This window comes from Symsagittifera roscoffensis, chromosome 4, assembly GCF_963678635.1.
Source record: "Symsagittifera roscoffensis chromosome 4, txSymRosc1.1, whole genome shotgun sequence".
NCBI classification, from domain to species: domain Eukaryota; kingdom Metazoa; phylum Xenacoelomorpha; order Acoela; family Convolutidae; genus Symsagittifera; species Symsagittifera roscoffensis.
In genome coordinates this window covers 47,583,052-47,603,120 of record NC_087065.1, presented here as the reverse complement: position 1 = coordinate 47,603,120, position 20,069 = coordinate 47,583,052, and the positions used below count along the sequence as shown (strand labels likewise).

General features: G+C 35.2%; 1 protein-coding gene across 1 annotated transcript in view; it reads left to right on the top strand.

Moving 5' to 3' along the window:
* Positions 1-20,069, top strand: part of LOC134844078 (metabotropic glutamate receptor 7-like) — a 31,301-nt gene that overhangs the window by 2,714 nt on the left and 8,518 nt on the right. Inside the window, exons 3-4 of the mRNA XM_063860550.1 lie at positions 9,723-10,045; positions 17,979-18,343. Coding sequence (XP_063716620.1) covers positions 9,723-10,045; positions 17,979-18,343 — 688 coding nt within the window. The remainder of the gene's footprint in view (positions 1-9,722; positions 10,046-17,978; positions 18,344-20,069) is intronic.

The window sequence follows — 20,069 nt, the reverse complement described above, 5'->3', positions numbered from 1 at the left end:
TCTTCGGCTTTTCGTTTCTTTGGGCTAGGAATTTTCTTAGGGATGACTGAAGCTTTCTTAACTGTGGCACGATCTCCAATTTGAACTCCTTCCCTAGATGGGCTCGATTGTCGTGGGGCGCCAGCGGCAATTTATTAAGCTCCTTCTCCGAGCTTTCTGTCGGCGTTCGGCGTTATCAGATTCAGCGTTATCTGGTAGATTTTTTTGAGGAATTCCCCTCGTAAAAAATGTTCGCACAGGAATTTTCGCGGTGTGCCATCCCTGAGAGGCCTTGTGTTTTCGCAATTCTAATTTTGGCGACCCGCCCAAGAGCTACTCATTTCTCGTTTTCCATCCACGTGGGATCAATTCTCGTCGTACACATCCATGTCTGATAAGCCATTCTGGTCTCGATTTTCATTATTCTCCTCAGCCTTATCTACGGATTCCGAGGTCCGACATTCAATTTGATCACACTGTTTTCTTCTGACTCGAGTAAGACGCAATTTCTCCAGTTTTTGGATTCGGGATACTGTTAGCTACTCACCCCGCCGGCTGTGCCTGTAGTGGCAATGTTCCCTCTGTCACTGCATATGCGGTCGAACAATTACTGTGCATTCCGCCGACGCACTGTCAGTCCGACCCATCTGACGCACTGTCAATTGTGATCGGATTGGTTGCCATCCTTGTGGTAATGCTCACACACTGAGTTAGGACCGAAGTGTATAACTCATAGAGTAATTTCGGATAGGGTACACCGTCTGCTCGTCACGCTATCTTATTTTCGGCCGGATAGATTCGTGCAACTTCTTAGTCTAATACCAATCCTAATCTTACTCTTATACTATCTAGTCTCAGGTTGTTTAACTAGTCTCTGCTAGGCTCAATAGATCTAGGGTATACTGGTTTATTGCGGTTGCTGAAGTCTTCTTGGAGAGTCAACTAATTTCTAAGTTAAATTCAAATCTCTCTGGTGCTGAAATTACAAGTAATTTCAGCACTTACAAATAAGTGGATTGTTAGTCAGATGGATCATGATTGGTTAATATTAAATACTTTACATTGGTAAAATATCTAATTTATCCAATCATAAAATGTAGTTTAGATCAGGTTCCAACACGCCCATAGTGCTTTTGCCATTGGGATTTTTATAGTTGCCTGCAACGCAGCTTTCTTGCCAGGGTCTATGGCTGCTTCGGCTTGTCCAGAACTTTGATCCGGCTCAATTAGTACATCATCTGACTGTGGTGATTTTGCATCTGAAATCATTGAAATACCATTTTTTTGAAGCTTTCATTCCAAGTCAATTAAAATCTGCTTTCTTTTTCTTTGAATAATTCAAGGTACAATTCTGGCTTTAACGATCTTGACTTTAACCGAAGATGTGATGACTTTTTCTTTGCGCGCTCGATATTGGCGTTTTGTTCGTGTCGCAGGCAGTTATTTTGCCTGAATTGTCTTGGGTGACTTTTTTTACCTCTAGCCAGTGGATGCTCTATCCTGTCATTAGTCCCAATCCTGGTTTCTCATCAATAAGAGTGTGATTTTGCATTAAGCGTGTTTTTATTTATGTAATATCTTTCGAACAGTGCCTCAAAAGGCGAAAACTCCATTTATTGCTCTGTGGTTGTCCCTATATTGAACATTATCTCATTTAATCAGCTTTCAAGGCCGGTTTGGGTTTTTGAAAATAACACCCCACTAGTCGCTCTCTCACAGTACGAATACATCTCTTAGCTAATCCAGTTGTCCGATGATTGCCCACTGGTTCAAATATTGGGTGGATAATCTTTCTAGCTCAAAAATATTTAGACTTCGCTATAAAACCTGACCTTTGGTCTGTCCTAATCGGCCTTGGTATGGCGCGTAAAGTGATGTCATTTTTTAGGAACTCCCTAAATTTGCTTGTGGCCGATCTCGTACTAATTTGAATCAACGGGAATTTTGAGAACCTGTCAACGCAGGTCAGTTACAAAAACTTTGCGCCTCATTAACGCTGACAACAGTCAAATAAAATCTAATCGTAATAGTGCTTTGGTTCTTCAAAGTTTTTCAATATTGTAAAGTACCCTTCCAAAATGACTAGCCTCAAACTCTTGGCGGATTGGATACAAACCATGCAACTTGCCGCCGCTATTTGAACTTGCCCGTTCAAGCGCGGTAACCAGAAATAGTTACTTGCAATATATTTCAACCTGAGCATCCCCGAATTACCTGAGCATCTTTTATGGAGACAACGTCATTATATGTATGTAACTTGTCTGAGTAATGGCTAAAAAGAGGGCCCAACTGTGTTTTTTTTTCGAAACTTGTGGCTTTCAAAACTTTCACTTCACTTTTCAGAATCTCATCTGCTTTGTTGAAAGAGCAAAAAGTCTGCTTCAAAAAACTCTTGCCAATTGAGAAAAATTGTCTCCAATATTTCAGGCAAAAATCTCATGGTTTCAGCCGGTGGCGTCCCTCATGCTTGAAGGACCGAATGCTTGAAATTAATTTTAGCTTACTTTCAGCCAATCAGAATTGAGTATTCAAAACCTCAAATTAAGAAAATAAATCCAGGCCATTAGTAATAATATTGACCGATTAGATAAAAAGCAGATAAGTTTTCAAGACTGAAAAATTCCTATAATTTTGGCATCATTAATCTTGATGATTATCCGAATAGTATTGCGGTTGTAACCCGCAATTTTTAATATTTTTGATTATTTTCCACTGATTTAATACATTTTCTGCTACTATTGACTTCGATTTTGTGAGAAAGGCATTTAGCCAATAGAAACGCTTAGCGATTTTGATTGGTTGAAATTTTTCAAGCATTCGGTCCTTCAAGCATGAGAACCCTCCCCGTTTCAGCCGATTCATTTTGACAGTCGATTGTTTCAGTGTTAAACTTAGCCAATAGTTTCAATAGCTATTCACTGCGTTAGTTTGCAGAACAACAAATGTATTATTTAGTTTTGATACTTCTGATCATTCTAATTCTGAGTTTTTTCCACCAGTTGTCTTAAAATCGTCTGCCAAAAAATTCGATCATGGGCTTTCTTCGGATACCCGGGTCGATACCGAAATATTGTCTAAGTAAAGAAGCGTTCCTGGTAGATGCCATGACGAGGAGTCCATGACCCGTTGGATTTGGATAGGCATATCTCCAAACCCGTAAAACCCCGTTTTGAAGCGATTTGTAACGATGATATTAGCTCCACTTCCTTTGCCGGCTCGTCGCTCAGCTTATCGCCATTTGTGATAACGTATATTTTGATTCTATGTTTGAAAACCAGATCGGGTCTGTTTTTTTTCTCCCGCTGATGGCCAGCGATACGTTAGAATTAATTTTTGATATTCGGCATCTGGGTTATCTTTTAATTCATCAGTTTTTAGTGTAGCGCCAGTTTGTGTTTAGCGTAAAACAAAGCTCGAAAAAATCAAGAATCCTTCTGAACTGAAGCTTCGTTGCCCGTGATCAGGACTCCAAAAAACTTCAATAGAATGATTTCAAAACCAAAATATTTTGAAATCGTTCGGCAAAATAACTTCTCTTTGAGTGTTTAAGGCGTTTTTTGCCCAGAAAAGCTTGAAAAAAATATATGTTTCTTTTTCACTGCTTAAGCATATTCTTGAAAATTGTTCCAATCAGTGCATGGACTGATGAAAAAATTAATAAAAAAATTTTCAAACCAAGTATTGCACGTTCAAAAAAAATAAATATTGTTCAAAATTTTTGAAAAAGTAAAAATATTTAACCATAAGCTGCTTCTTTAAACATTTTGACCATTTAAAAAAAAAATGAGCTCAATATTAGCAAAATTTTTTGCTTCGGAATAAAAAAAATTGACTAGGCGAACTTGAAAATTGTGATAAACCAGTGTGGATAAACAATGAGTGAAGTTTTAAAGTTTGTATGCATTGCAAATGCTGCTAAAAACATTTCGACTCACTGAAATTATTGTAAGGCAACTTAGTTCACTCGAAAACATCTTAACGATTGAAACTATAATATTATTTTTTTTCTATATGGTTTGTTGTTGAAATTTAGCAAACAAACTAAAATAATGTTAACAAAATTATTTTTTTTCTTTACTTTTTTGATGATTTGTGAAAATATAGTCGGAAAATTGGTATGAGATGAAAAAAAATTATGGTTATTTTGCACTTGCATTGTTTTGAATGATATGGCACCTTCTGATGCATCTTCCGCTCTGACCAGTCTTAGACTGAGGACAAGAAGTAGCAAGTTGGGTTTTTTCAGGCAAAATTGGACACAACAAAAAGAGGTTGAGTAAAACTTGATGATAAAGCTTATTTAGTCGTCATGATTACTTATCAAAACCACAAACAAAAATTTTCCTATCGTGTTGATCGGGGTTTTGTCTAGACTGTGATGAAGATTCGTAATGGTGATTTCCTTGTAAAGGCTTCCTTGGCGGAATTCTTCGTAGTTGCTGTAGAAAAAGGTCAGGTTTCCAAAATTTTCCAACTCCGTAGCGTCTATTGGATAGGCGATGGGTCGGATACTCTAATATGTCAAGTGATTCCTTGTCGTCTGCTGAGAAAATGCGTTGGTCCCGTATGACTCCTCAGAATTCATCATCATCCATTCAGTTACATGTCCAAAAAAAAACGACGGAGAGAGCAAATCGTCTGATTTGAATGTTGAAGTTGTCGTTTGGTTTATCTTCATCGTCCCATTTGCAAAGAGACCATCCTAAGAGATTTTCCCGTCCAATCGGTAAGTTTATACTTGATAAGATGGCTTCTGCTGGTGTCACTAGCTCGGCAAAGTCGCGTCCGATGTTTAGTTCTATTTCCTTTGAAGGCAAGTGTGCACTCTGAACATGCTGAATTTACTGGTTACTTTGGGAGATGGTGCAATTTATGCTTAAAAATCATCCTGATTCTGTGTCTTTAACACTTTATGACCAATTGAAACAAAATATGTACTAGAAGGTAACGTTTCATTCAGTAATAATGCAAGAAGAACACAAACAATTTAACGTTTTTGAATCAATTTTCTGACTACATCTGACGTATCCGAAGCTGTTTTTCAAAAACTCACAAACTTTTGTTTATTTTGTTCAACTAAAAAAATCGTGTCATAAAAAATAAAAAAAAATTAAAAAATCTGTTTATTCAAAAAAATCTGTGTTTTAAGTTTAAAACATAGAGTTTTAAATTTGCAGTTTTTTGAAATCTGAGTCCAAAAAACCAATATGAGAAAATCAGACGCACCCTCACGAGTTTTCTTTGGGATACGCGAAACTTGGCAAATATTTTTTTGGCTGGAGTGACTTCTAATATTTTCATTGCTCGGTCAGAGCATTATGTTTAAAACAAATTTATGTTTAATTGTGATTTTTTGGTTGCTTATTGTTAAATTTTTAGGCCTATTCTCTACTTTAAAGATATATGTTTAACAACAAACTCAGGATTAAAATAAATTAGATAAAATTATCAAAAAAAAACAATTTCTCTCAGTTTTGTCCTGTTATTGGTCTAATAATCAACCTGTCGGTGGTTAGCCTCACTAGTAAAACTGCGCCAAACACGGCGAACATTTTCAAACCTTTCAAGAACTTTTTTGTGAAAATAACTTCTAGAAAGACTGATCGTAACAGTGATAATTAAACCAGTGTGTGAGCAAAAGCTTTTTAACTGATTTTTTTGTTTTAACTTTAGTTCTAACTTTACCTTGAACTTTAACGCCTATTTGAAAAGTCAAAAGTGAGCATAACAAATTAGGCATAAACCTACAAAAAATAATTTATACTGTCTCACAAAGATGAAACAAAGTTTCAAAAAAATAATTGCGGCTGTCACACAATCTAAACCATTACAATTTTGGTCATTCGTTTTGCATGCTTAATTAGAAAGTATTTAGCCATGAAAAGGCTCATAAATTCAGCTTCCAAATGTTTATACCCTATTTTTTCAGGAATTTTTGTAAACATGCCTAGACTTAATTGACAGCATGTCTCCACGAATTAGAACAATTAGTGCAGCGCAATGAGGATAAACCAAATACTGAGAATTATATGGTGAGTTTTCTGTTTGCTTCAAGTCAAATAATTTTGAACTTTCTACTAAGTAGTTTTTTCTATGAACCCCGCAACAAAACTGTAAGTAGTGAACAAATTGGAAAACTTCCTGAAAAAAGGGGTATAAGCGTAAAGGAAGCTAATTGAGCGTGAAAAAAATAATGACCGAGGGTTTAATGGTTTAGACTGTGTTAAGGCTGTGAGTAAAATTTTTGAAACATTAACATTTTTGTGAGACACTGTAGATGTCTCAAAAATATATTTTTCTGTATGATGATCCGGCCACGTAACGAAAAGACCGGAACGTAATATGGCTTAAGGTATTTTACCCTCGTAGCGAAAAGACTGGAACGTATATGGCTTATGATATTCTACCAAATTTCAAGTATCTCGAAACAAACTCTTGAGAGTGCGTCTGGAATCATATTATATCCATACTGGTCGAGACTTCGGCTCCAAGAAAAACTGGCCCCATGTCAAAAAAAAACTGGTCTGCATTTCAGGCTATCTGCATTTTAGGCTAAATTTGCACTATACTGATCGATAATTATCTGTACGAGCATTTAACGTTCTTTCTTTCAATCACTCCTCATTCAAATTTCAAAGTTGCGAGAAAAAATTTTTCATCATTTTTGCAACGTTTTGGAAAAATACGAATGGAAAAATTTCTGAACCAATACGAATGGAAATTTTCTGAACCAATTTCTCATCCATCGGTTACTTTTGAGCTTTTTTGACTTTAGTATCTAATTGGCTTGACTTTGGTATCTCAATAATTTGACTTCGGTATCTTAAAAACGCTGTCTGATTTAATTAATAAATGCTTTGAACAGAATGAATGACGATATTTTTATCCATGAAAGGAAGCCTACCATCTAGTGAGACATGAGGCTGTCTATCAGCTCCATGATTGACTCTGTCTTTCAGCAACGCCTACCCAATAAATTTGAGTTGGAACCAAGTTTAATAGTTATTTACACCATAAAACCGCAGACGCAAGCGCTGATTAGTTAAAACTTTGACGTAAAAAAGGACAACATCGATTTGATAGCACATGGAAAGAAGTTATTTTGGGTCTGCCTCAAAAAAGTTTTCAAGATGGCGCTGAATTGCACTAATTAAGTAATAAGTATATATGTTTTCGTCTTCAAAATGAAATTTGGTTGAAATAAGACTTAAATAAAACCATATATTGCATACATTGGTAAAAATTATTCCCTTTAAAATTAAAATACCATTCCTGCGACTTTGTGGTTTCATATGATAATCCTATGATTTTTTTTATTTTCATCAAAACGCCAGCTGCAAAACCAGTATATTTTGGCGCCAAAGGCGCCATCACCAAAAAAATTAGGGTCAGTCAGCCAAAAATGGATATCTCAAAATAGTACAAAGGAGGTCGAATCCCTGGGAGAAGAAGGGTCCGCCAGCCTCCCCCCCCCCCAAAATTTCGCTGGTGCCTATGATAAACTTATTGTACTTTATTTATGTCCAACCGATTTGTTTGGAAGATTCAGCCACAATCAGGTTGATTTAGACGGCATTCTCAGGGGCGGAATTAGGGGGGGGGTGGTTTCCCCCTCTCAGGAACTCTACCCCCTGCCGACCCAAAAGGTCCCCCTTTTGGTATTTTTTAAGAAATCTATTTTTGGCCGATCGACCTTAAAATCTTACTAAAGGCGCCTTAGGCGCCAATATATACCAACTTTGAAGGGAGCGCCTGCCAAAGAAAACGTAATTTTTTTATCTAAATTTTCCAAAAAGTGCCTAAAAACGCCTTTCTGGCCTGTTTTTTCAAAAATTTGCTTGCCCTGCGGCACAGAAAATTTGGCCAAAACAGGGACTAAACAGGGCCAAAACAGGGACTTGACAATCCTAGATCAGCCTCGAGAAAATCCTAGATCCGCCCCTGGGCATGCTTGGAGCAACAACCACCAGGCTACTGCTAAAAAGTTTTTTTTTAAATTCTTATTAGATGATTATAAATGCAAAATTGTTGATATTAGACAAAACTGAATTTTCCGACCGCCCATAAATGTACATTTTGAGATCTTTGAAAAAACCAAACAGTACATCCGAAGTTTTTCGAAATTGTTTTGCATACCTTTAACCCAGTTGCAAATTGTAACCTAATTATTTTCTCTTCAATTAAGCTTATGAAAACCAAATCGTTTGTCTCAACTCATTTTGGAGTTGTATCTTTTGGACTAAATCGTCGACTGCGCTACGCATTAAAAGCAAAATGGGACGCAATAATTATATATTGACAATATGGCAACTTGGAGATCCCGATAGTTTACGTAAACAATCACAGTTGATACAATTCTTCAAGGGCTGGGTTTTCCAATAGACCGGTTTGTTAGCAGACTCAAAATAAATAACAAGTGAAAACACTAATTGTGAACGCGACATTAGCAAGAAGAGAACGGTTAGATCTGCTTTGATCTGCTGTTCTTAGATTCGGCACGTGAGGAACCAAGCGCATAAATCAGTATTTGAAGCTAAATTAGTTTGTTAGTCTGAAGTTTAGTTGAAAAAAACCGCGAGGGCGAGACAATTGTCTCATTTGGGAAAACTCAGTCCCAGACTACGCGGCTTCTTAATTTGATCAAAAAGTTAAACCTCAACTTTTGCTCTTTTTGCTTCCTCAATCGAAGTTTGCTGAAAAAAAACCTTTATTTTTTTTCTTATGCTAAATGAAAAATCAGTTTTCTGTCAACTTCTTGGAAAGTCGGAGCAAAAAGTCTTTTCAATATAATTGCTTCGGCAAAGTTTAAACAACACTTCATGAATCAGTGGAAAACTTTCATTACGAGGCCAAACTGAGCATTCTGTGCATTGTATGCGGATTCCACAACAGGCCAAAATCAGATTTGTCGCGGAATCCACATCATTGCTACCTTTCTTTGATCTTCTTTGCTGTTATGGGTTCTGCATACAAATACTTAAAACACTGTTTCGCTCAAAATCGCTTCGAAAATAGAAAAATTTGCGGAATCCGCAACCTTATTTGCGAAATTCAAAACAGTTTGTGTAGTCCACAAACAAACAATAAGACATGTGTATAGTTAAATTGAGCTGTTGCGGAATTCGCAACTGTAACGGGAATCCGCAAAATGTAAGTGGAGTCCTCAAACTGAAAAGGACTCCGCATTTTATTTGCGATTCCGTTTACATATATGTATTAAAGAGTCGCGTTTAAAATTATATCGTTTAGTTACATGATTTGATTTGCGTATTCAGTTTTTTTTCTTCTTATTTTTGATCAAATATTGCAGTAGTTATACTAAATAATTCAACACTGAAATTTAAAAGCATCCATCAAAATTGGTTCAAAACAAAAATCAAAAATTGCTAGTAAAAAAGTCTAAGTTGGGTTGAAGAAAAAAAAACACACTTGGCATTTAAATTAATCACTTACTTTAAAAGTCGGAACAAAAGTCCAAAAACTGAAAACGTGCAAATTTCTGTTTCCGTATTCAGTCTCAAACCACTGTTTTGCCCCTGCTTAAGAACTACATGCAATTTTTTTGGTTAATTTTCTGGGCTGGGTAATGTTGCTTCACCCTCGAGCAACAAGCACGGAACATGGTGGGCCTCGAACATCCGACCTTTCCATTGAGAGGCAGAGACGTAACCACTCAACACCACTCCCCTTATTAATTGAAAGCTAAAACTAGATCTAACCCTGAAGTTTCAAACTTGTTGCAGAATTTGCGATAAGAGTGAATCGATACCCAAATCTGACGTCGAAATCAACACGCAGACCCAGTATGTTGCGGACGCAGTCTTCGTTTTTGCTCACGCTCTCGATCTTATGTACAAGGACAAATGCGGTGGTCAAAATCAAGATCAAAACCGAACTGAAACTCAAGGTGAAGACCAAAGCCAAGGTCAAAACCAAACTGAAACTCAAGGCCACGCCCAAAATCTAGTCCACGTGGAGTCTGGAGAAGGAGACGGACCCTGTGAAGGATTTCTTCCCATCAAAGGGGAAGAATTATTGCACTATATGAAGAAAGTCGAATTCAATGGTAAGTTCTTGATGAAATGAAGTTTTGTTTAAATTAAGAATAGCGTCTCTCAAATTGCAATACACCTCTGTTTTGAATAACTTTCGCGCAAAATTCATATAAACTTTAGAAATTGATTCAGATTTTGATTCGATTCTTAGAAATATTGAATTTGATTTGATTCTTAGAAGTATTTTAGGACAATTTTGTGAACCTTCCGGCCAAATAGTGGGTTCCAAATTTATATGCAAGCCCCATTTAAGCCCGAGACGTTTTTAATAACCGTTTTAAATCCGCCCTTGGTAGAGATAACAGTGACTAGAAACTATAAGACTAGAAACTGAAAAGATATAACTAGATATTTTGTCTAAGAAAAATTGATTTTATTGCGTCACAAGTAAGATCGATGGGTCGCAAAAATAGAGGCGCCGTTGTATTATGGAAAACAGCATCCCAAGTTCATTACTTGCTTCCCAATCTAAATTAAAGCATAAGCGTAAATAGGAAAGCCGATAAAATATTGGAACGTGAACCAATTTATCTGTTTTATGAATTAGGGTTGTTTTTTCCCCGGTCAAGGGATTAAAAAGTCATCAAATCTCCTCGGAAATAAAACTGTCAGATTTATCCTAATCTGCCTAAAGGGCAGCTCAAAGGGCATTCATCCTTTCGTTCAGAGGGTCAGCATAGTAAACTTAGAACAAAAAAATATCATGTAAAACTGTGCACCAAAGGCTTATACATTTCTTTTTTTTTACCATCCAATCTCAATTTTAATAAATAAAATAAAAAAATTATTCGAAAATAGGTAAGTTTACTCAAGCTTTTGCTTGATTATCTAATATACTGTGAATTATATAATAACAAATAAGTAAACTTAAAGTTTGACATGCTTTAAAAAACTGTTTGTTTAAAGTTCGCAAAAAAAAAACATAAGATTGTGATCATTTTTTGTTCTTTTTTTTTAAAATTGAACTTAATTGTTCAAAAATGTACAGAATTTTTGTACTTGGGATGGTTTTTTACTTAGTTAAACTCTTTAGATTTTTCAATAAAAGTCTTCGCAATTCTTTTAAAAGTTTTTTGGTGTTGTCGCATGAAAGCAAGACTGCATGTAACAGAGCAACGCAAAGAACAGTCCAATTGCCTTTTCAAGTCCATTGAGTGGTTCCTTTTTTTATGATGAAGTTAAAAACAAATGAAAAAAAAGCAATTTTTCAATGAAACATTTATCCGCACGCTGTTTCAAACTCAATTTGCAAAAAGTACAGCTAACTATAACATTCACTGCGCAACTATAAACTATAATTCAAGGCAGATCATTGGTTTCTTCGAATTCTGCTGCTCTGGTGGCAATTTTCAATCGCTCGGTTTTAAATCGCTCAGTTTGTAGCTTTTTACAAAACTTCTTGATACTTGGCAGGTTTTGTTTTCCAATTTTTCTAAAATACTCAATCTAGAACTAAGTATGGAAAACGTGTGTTTCGTCTACATCCGTGTCACAAAAAAGAAACTATCTTTTTTAAACCTTGACAATCAAATCATTTTTCAGCAAGCATGTTTGAAATTTTTGTGTTTTGAAATGCTGTCTGCATGAATGGCCTTACCACTCACACTTCTGGTTTATTCTATTGAAAAACCTATTTAGTGTTTTGAAATCAATTACATGTAACTTGAAGATTAATGGACATGAGACTCTTTCTGTGGAATAACAATATTCCATACTATTGACTTGAGTTTAGCATTGCGTTTTTGATCAGTGGCTTTTGGAAAGTGAATTCTGCGCCCTGCCGAAGCTTAACATTGAGCAAGCGTAACAATTAGATTTTATGTGAAGCATTTACTTCAAAAAATTTACTTTATAAAATAATTGATTGGGCCAAAATAGAAAAAGACTTTCTGTACAACGTTGAAGTCTTTGAATGCTCCGACGGCATTTCCGATGAAAATGTTCAAAAAATGTATATCGTTTTCCGATTTGATTTCTATTTTCTTAATCTACGCGCTATGTAAATTACAAGTAGATTTATTTGGCATCTGGAAATGATGGATTTGAAAAAAAAATAAGATTGAGTTAACTTATCGCTAATTTTTTGATAGGACAAAGTTCACTGCACGATAATTATCCAAAATTGGTCAAAACAGCAGCTCTCAAAACAAAATACCATTACAAAAAACATATGCAGGTGAAATATAATTTTCTTGATTTGGCAATTTCAGGGCATTATTAGTTTTTATATGATATTTTAAAACTAAAAACAGTTAAATGAAACATCAAAAAAATTCTTGGATAAAGAAATACCTCGAGAACGAAAAATCAATGTTTTTTGAAATGGAAACAAAACAAAACAATGCGCAAAAAATCATGAATTGCTATCCCGAGCTCAAACTACATGCACGTGGTTTTAGTTTTTTCATCTTTTAGAAATATACACAATGGGTGTTTTCTCATGTGAACCAATTTTTTCAAAGAAAAACAAGACTGCTCCCATCAAGACAAAACTTTGATTGTTCTGACTGCTCTTTATTGTCCACAAAACAGCTTTTTATTTAAACTTATGTAAAAGTTTCTAGCAAAAACTTGTAGACTTTCAGATTCTTTCTGAAGGTTCTCCCACACGCCAACTAAAGTACAAGTTTATGCAATAAGCGTTTATTAATACATAAAAAAAGACTGCTCGTATCAGGGCGAAGCCCTGAATGATCCGACTGCCTTTTAAGTTTTATGGAGCAGTAATAACATTAAAAAGTTAAAACTTTTTTTTTTCTAATATTTTGTAAAATCATCACCCCACACGCCATTTAAAGTACAATAAGATAGGTTCCGCTCCTTGTAACAAATCAGTTATGGCAAGCAAGCTTCTTTCAACCAATTTGGAATGATTTCTAAGACGGTTTAACTCTCCGCTTATGCGTTAATAGCGCGAAATATGTCTATCTTTAAATCCCCATAACTTTGCGAAAGATGATCACAGGTAAAATATTTTTTCAAATTTGAGCCCAAGACAACAATACCTTTCGAATGATATAAAAAATTCCGTCAAAAATGGCTAGTTAAAAAGTCGAAATTTGTCTGAAGAAAAAAAACCCACCCCGAGCACAAATATTCCGTTACTTTCATATCGAAAGTCGGAACAGTAAAACCAATAGCTTGCGTTATTTAAATTTTTGACTAATTTATGAGCCGCTCAGATTGTTTTGCCGCTCAGATTATTTTGCCGCTCACGTTTTAATACTGCTACACAAGTTGCGCATTACTGTTCCGACTTTCAAGGAAAGTGAGGAATATGTATGCTCGGGGTGTTTTTCTTTTATTCAGATCAATTTTACAAAACCAATTTTAGTTTTAAGATTTCGATACATGGCTCAGATTGCATTATTTAAACTTTACTATGATCAGTCTGAAAATCATAGTTTTCACAATACTTAACTTAGCAAAAAACTATACGAAGCCATTTAAATGGCAGCAGAAACTTTCAGGGCTTTGACTTGACACCAGCAGTCTTGGGTATCGCGAGAAGTCTTGCAATTTCCAAACCTTCGAACAGTATGGAAGGTGACCGCAAACAAAAAATCTTTTTTTTAAACTCAAGATAACAATACTTTTCAATTGCTGTAAAAAGGTCCGTTCAAAATTAACGTTGGACTGAAAAAACTTCACCGAGCATTAACGTTGGACTGAAAAAACGTCACCGTCATTTTCATTAAAAGAACAATCCTGTTTTGAAGAAAACGACGAGCAGTTTTGTTCAGATTTTGGCCTCAAACCCGTCTTTGGGATTGCCAGTTCCCGTGTGTTTATGTCTTAACGCGTAATATACGAAAAAGGCTCGAACAAAATGAGTTTATCGAAAATGAAATTTGTTAAAAGGGCAACAGAGGGTGGCGAAAAACGTGTTCTCCCGTCATTTCTATGGTTTGAAGGAAATAATTGCTCAAGATTTGAATGAGACAACTTCTTTTTCATTAACGCTTATTTTTTTGGACCATCATTACAAATTCAATCTGAAATGACAAAATTCAATGTTCATTGGAGGTCCCAGTTGAATGAATTTGCCGTTTAAAGCATTGCAATCAAATTATATTCAACAAGGTACTACTTTCAGTTCTATCTGCGTCTGCATTTTTTGGGCTTGGGAATTGAAAATGTCACAGCCCGTTGTTTAAATTAAGGTTATTATTCGATAGTTTGAACCAAATATCCCAATGGATCCGCCGCGCAATTCAAATTACATGTTTTATGCCCCTGATAGAATACATTCTAGACTAGCCAATATCTTGAAAGTTTATATATAATCCTCCCAAGGAATGAAGAACCCCTAATTTGTAGCAAAATTATCAAAACACACGCAAAAAAAAACAGTTTTTTATGAAGATCCCATTATACAAGGTCCCATGCCAAAAATATCTTTGAACAGAAAAATGGAGTATACAATGCTTCGATCACAATAATATAGGTAAACCAAATGAAAAATGAGGAAGATTCAAAAAAAGTTCGAAAGGTTTTGTTTTTTCCATGCGTTTTGTAGGTGCGTTGTTGGTGTGTTCCAATGGATAATATTGTACAGAATCTAGTGACTTTAACTACAATAAAAGTGAAAAAGCAGTAGAATTAGAAAGTAAGAGATCATTTGTCTCTCTCATTACAGAGCAAGCTAAGCTGAAAAACTATTTTTTCTGGACACATTTTGGAATCCAAATTACGACTAAAGGGTTTTAAACTAATAAACTTGATCCCAACGAAATTTTTTGGTTCCCTAAATTGGGCGGAAAAATCGCGAGCAAACCCATAGTTTCTCCGGTCACTTTCAGACGATCAAATACCATCATAGTTCCGACTTTTGAAAACAGTAGCAAAATATTTGAGCTCGGGTGATTTTTTTTCCTACAGACCAATTTAGCCAAATTAACTCGCAAAATTTTCAGTTTTTCATATCATGAATTTCGAGCAATGAATTTCGAGCTATTCAAGCGTGGGCGATGAACCAAAGCGTTCCAAACTAAATTAATGCAATACCAGACTCAAAATAGGTCGTTTTGTACTTTAGAAAGCGTGAGAGGGAGATAAAGACAAAAAAAGAAATGAAAAAAATTGAATTTTTTTTTATTATTTCATTAATTGTTGTCAACAAAAAAAAACAATTTTTTAAAATGAATTGAAGAGTCTGTCGAAACATTCAGGGCTTTGCTCTATATCAAGTATTTTTGTTGCCAGTTTCTGCTATCAATGCAACCCCCACAACAAACATGAAATACATGAACCATATGTATATATATCAATAAGTTTTTATATATGTAATTTTATATATATATATATATATATATATATATAAATGGAAGTTCAAATAAGCTATTGACTCAAGGTTTAACTGAACGCTACCATTTAATTTAGTCAAAAGCAATGCTTAAGAAAACTTTCTGGGATCCACGTTCAAAAAAACCAAGAATTGTTTAGATTTGGAAGTTTTCAGGTAGCTATTCAAATTTAAAAAGAAATCAATTTGTTTTGATTTTCATTGCTTCAATACCTCGCTTGAAAACCTTCAACTAGCCGTGGAATTTGAAAAACCATGAAAGCAACTTCGAAGTAGTTCAAAATTCTCATTGCTTCAATAGCTTGTCTAAATAATTTTTTTGCTAAGCAATGCAAGCTATGAACACATTTTCGAGATAAATAAGAAATTTCATGCTTTAAAAGCTTGCTTAGAAAATTTTCTGATTTTCGCGAGCCAATTCGATCGATGAATTAACTGAAATTTTTCAAAGTTTTGTCGCTTGAACGGATTTTTTCAATCAACTATCATGTAAATTTGCAAAAATTTATGACTTGTTTAATTTGCTTAAGAAATTTTCAAGTTTTTTCGAGCCAATTTGCTTTATGTAAAAAGTTTGAAATAATTCAATGTTTAATCGTTTGGTTAGTGTGCCTAATTTAAATTTCCGCGAGACGGTTCGGTCTGCTAAATGACTTGAATTAGTTAATTGCTTGAATGTTTTCGATAGAAACTTTAATTTTAACTTAAAGTAGTTTGAATTACCTTAAAGTTTTATAGCTTGAATGGCTTGCTTAAGAAAAACTTGATTGTTTTGTCAACCAATTGACTCTGCGGAATAACATGATTTTTTGCTATTGTAAATAATCATTGCTTGAATAGCTTCTGGTAAAAGTTAAATGAAAGTCCAAAACAATAAGGTATTGCCGCTTCTGAGTCAAAGTTTCCGAAAAACAATCAACAAATCAAACGTTTGACTTTTCCGAGTTTCATGCAACATGTTATTTTGATTGAACCCTAGGTTTAAGATTTGGGAGGGTAGTTTCAAAAAAGAAGAAAAGTAAATTAGTTACAAAAAATACATTTAAGAAAAAGTTTTTTCTGAGAGCCATTTGTGAAAAGAATTATTTTTATCGTTTGCCGATGATGAAAGCTGTTTTGGTAACTTAATGCAAATCAATTCATTGTGAAATAGTTTGAAAGATATATTTAAAAACTTTAATAACTTGAATGGTTGATTCTGAAAAGATTCGAGATACAAGTATTTCAAAGTTACATGGCTTGAAAAATCCGCAAACCGATTCACGTTATGGAATCGATGCTTGAATAGGTTGCTACTATGTTAATACAACCAATTTTAGGCGAGCCGATTGATTAATGAAACGGGCTTGCTCGTTTTATTAAAAACAGTCGACAACTTAATGAAGAAGACAGTCACGCAGGGGCGGATTTAGGGGTGGGGGGTGGGGGATGCTTAAAAAGTGCCTTTGCCGTCAATATATACTAATTATGACGAGGAACGCGCGCGCCAAAAAAAGCAATTTTAGATCAAAACTTTTCAAAAAATGCCTAACAACGCCCCTTTTGCCTATTTTACTATAAAGACCCAAATTTGATCAAAATAGGGTCTTTATTGTGATTTGGGAGAGCTCAGAAAATTAATTTAGTCTATCTAAAAAAAAGTTCACAAAATGTTCGAAATCTTTTTGAAAATTCACCAAATTTTATTCCGAAAAATCATTGATCATTGATACAAACTTATTCCTTAAGGGAATACACTTAAATATAATTGTTCTATTATTGACTTTTTTTACTCCATAAAAATAAACCCACTGTTTACTAAAGAATTTTTGGGCATTTTTTGAAAAATCTTGACAAAAAAATCACGTTTCTTTGGCGCGCGCTCCCCCTCAAAGTTAGTATATATTGGCGCCAAAGGCGCCGTTAGAAAAACTTTAGGGTCGGTCGGCCAAAAATGGATTTCTTAAAAAGTACCAAAGGGGGGACCTTTTTGGTCGTCAGGGGGTCGAATCCCTGAGGGGGAAGGGCGTCCCCCCCTAAATCCGCCCCTGAACACGAATGATGATTATTCTTCTTAACTCTCAGTGCTTACTCAGCTTCAAAAACTATTTTTCCATGGGTAATAACTAAAGAATTTATAGCTTAGCGAAACGTTTGTCACATTATTTGTTCGCTTTTTTGAGATATCATTTATTGCCGATCGGCTCTCGGCTTAAAGAGTTTTGAAACTATTTATTTTTTAATCCAATATGATGATTATTTGTGATGCACCGAACTAACGTCAAATAAATTTGACGAGACACTCCCAAAAACAATATTCTACCCGTCTCGAAGGTCGCGAAAACAAAAATACAAGCTATGCAAGAAGTACAGTACGGGACGAGTGGACAAGTGGACGCATGTTAAATTCTAATTGTTCCGATTTTCGAAGCAAATGCCGAATATTTATGCTAGGTAATTTTTTATGATCAGTCAATTTTCTGTAATTGAGGCAAGCTAGTTGGTCGTATTAACTTTGTGCGACTCAAACCTTCACATTTGGTTTAACCAAAATTGATGATTTTTCAATATTTTTAGCCAAAAACTATTCGTATCTGATTAAGAAGCAGGCGGAACATTCAGAGCTTTGCCCTGCTGTAGAGCAGTCTTGTTTGTTATAGGCTTAAACGGAAACATAGTAGCTTTTGAGGAAGACGGTGACGCGCCACCCAATTACAAAATCCTCAATTTCCGCAAGGACCAACCCAGTGGTACGTACGGGTATGTCGAGGTGGGCCACTACAAAAACGACCAATTGGAACTAAACGGGGACCTGGTTCGCTTCGCTGGAGTGGAGTTTGAGCAACCGCCGACAACAACTTCGCAGCAGTTGCAGGTGATGGGCAGACAGACTGTGTATGCAAAGGATGTAAATGAGTTAGATGATGAAGCTGACGCTGACGATGGCCTAATGATGAGTCACGTGCCGCAGTCCGTGTGTAGCGAGGAGTGTCCGCCTGGACAAGTGAAGCTCATTCAAAATCCAGTAAGAATCGGATTATCTAAAAATACTTTGACTTAAGTTTTACTTATCATTGTAAAATATTAGTTCCTAGACCTTTTTCAATCATTTTTTAAGGCTTTTTTGGAAAGAGGTGAGGAGTTGTGCATCTAGCTCATTCACACATTTTGCAATCACGGTCAGTTTTCACTATTCAGTCTGTCGGTCGGCCCATGACCCGCAACGGTATAATGAAGATGAGCTTAGTTAATTTAATGAAAAATACTTATTGAAAAATCACTTGTTGAAATACTTATTGCTTTAAATTGCATTTCAAGTATCAGTTGTGAATCTAATCTTTTAATGACCACAAATTTTTGTCTGAAAGTCGAAAACTTTTTTTGAAATTGGGCAACTTTCCTTTTCAAAAGTTTTTATTGGGACCAAAAGATTTCAAAATGTTCCGATCATTTCTCACAAAAACATCTTTCATTGTCGAGTAAAGGCATAAAAAGAAACGCTTGCCCTCTGACTAAACGCGGTCAATCTTTCTTCTTAAGGCTTATCCTTGCATCCTGGAAAAGTTTTCTTAAAATATTTGACTTTATTAACTTGACATTAACTTGCATCACTTAACTTAAAACTATTTTTGTCATGGGATCCTAACAAAATAGCAATAAATAGTTATTACTATAGCAATGAATAGTTAAATAGGGGTACTTTCCTTCAAAATTTTACTCATAGTCAGGCTAAGAGACAGTGTGAAAAATGTCGAAAACGAAATTACTTTAAAAATATACAAGAAGAGCTAAAAACATCGAAGAGCTAAAAACACCGATGTTATCAAAAACAACGGCAGCCAGCTTCCACAGGCTGAAAAATGTTCGTCCGATCGTAGTAGTTTCAACAAAACTTGACAATTTTTATAAAACTTCATTTTTGATGTGTACCTTTTTCTAGATGAGGAATGGGAATGAATTCAAGCTTGTTATTCGATCATAACATGAAATAACTGTAACAAAAAATTAAGATCGTGTTGGGAGTCATCAGTAATGAGTGATTAACCACTTTAACGCATTTTTGTAAAAACCTAAAATAATCGTGAAAGTTTCGCTCAGATATTTTTATCAATCTTTTGTTTTTCAAAATAATATCATAGGAGCCTTGTGTCAAGTATCTACACATGCGCAGTAACGTTATTAATTACACCGTACTCTCTAAACTTTGTGAGACTGTTTTGAGCCAAAACGCCAATGTTCATTGATACCACTTCCCTCTAATCAATCTTTGGTCATTTCTCCAACTTCAGTTCGCATTGAGTCATAGATAATAAGTATATATTATTTGAGGGATCCCCCTTTTGCCTCCCCTATGATACCCAAAAAAGGAATCTCCCTTTCCCCTATGAAGAATTAATTTACGGATTGAGCATATTGGATTTGTGTATCTAGTAACGAATCCCCACAATTGTACCTACGGGGTTACCGTTAGAGAGATCCCATTCTCTTACTTTGAAGCGTATCAGGTCAAACACTGCTCCAAGACTTCCTGTAATCTAATAATTCATATGTTCGAAACAAAAAGTTTTGTTTCGAAATTTCGTGTTTCAACCGAAACACTAACCAAGGATTTTTTGTCATAAGACAACCCAGAGAGTAACTGGCAGTTACCACGCAGATAAACTGCATTTGGTGATTTTAGCCGTAAAAGTTAATTATAACATTTTCACATGGAGTTGTATACCAAAAAGTAACTTTCTAAATATGGCTAG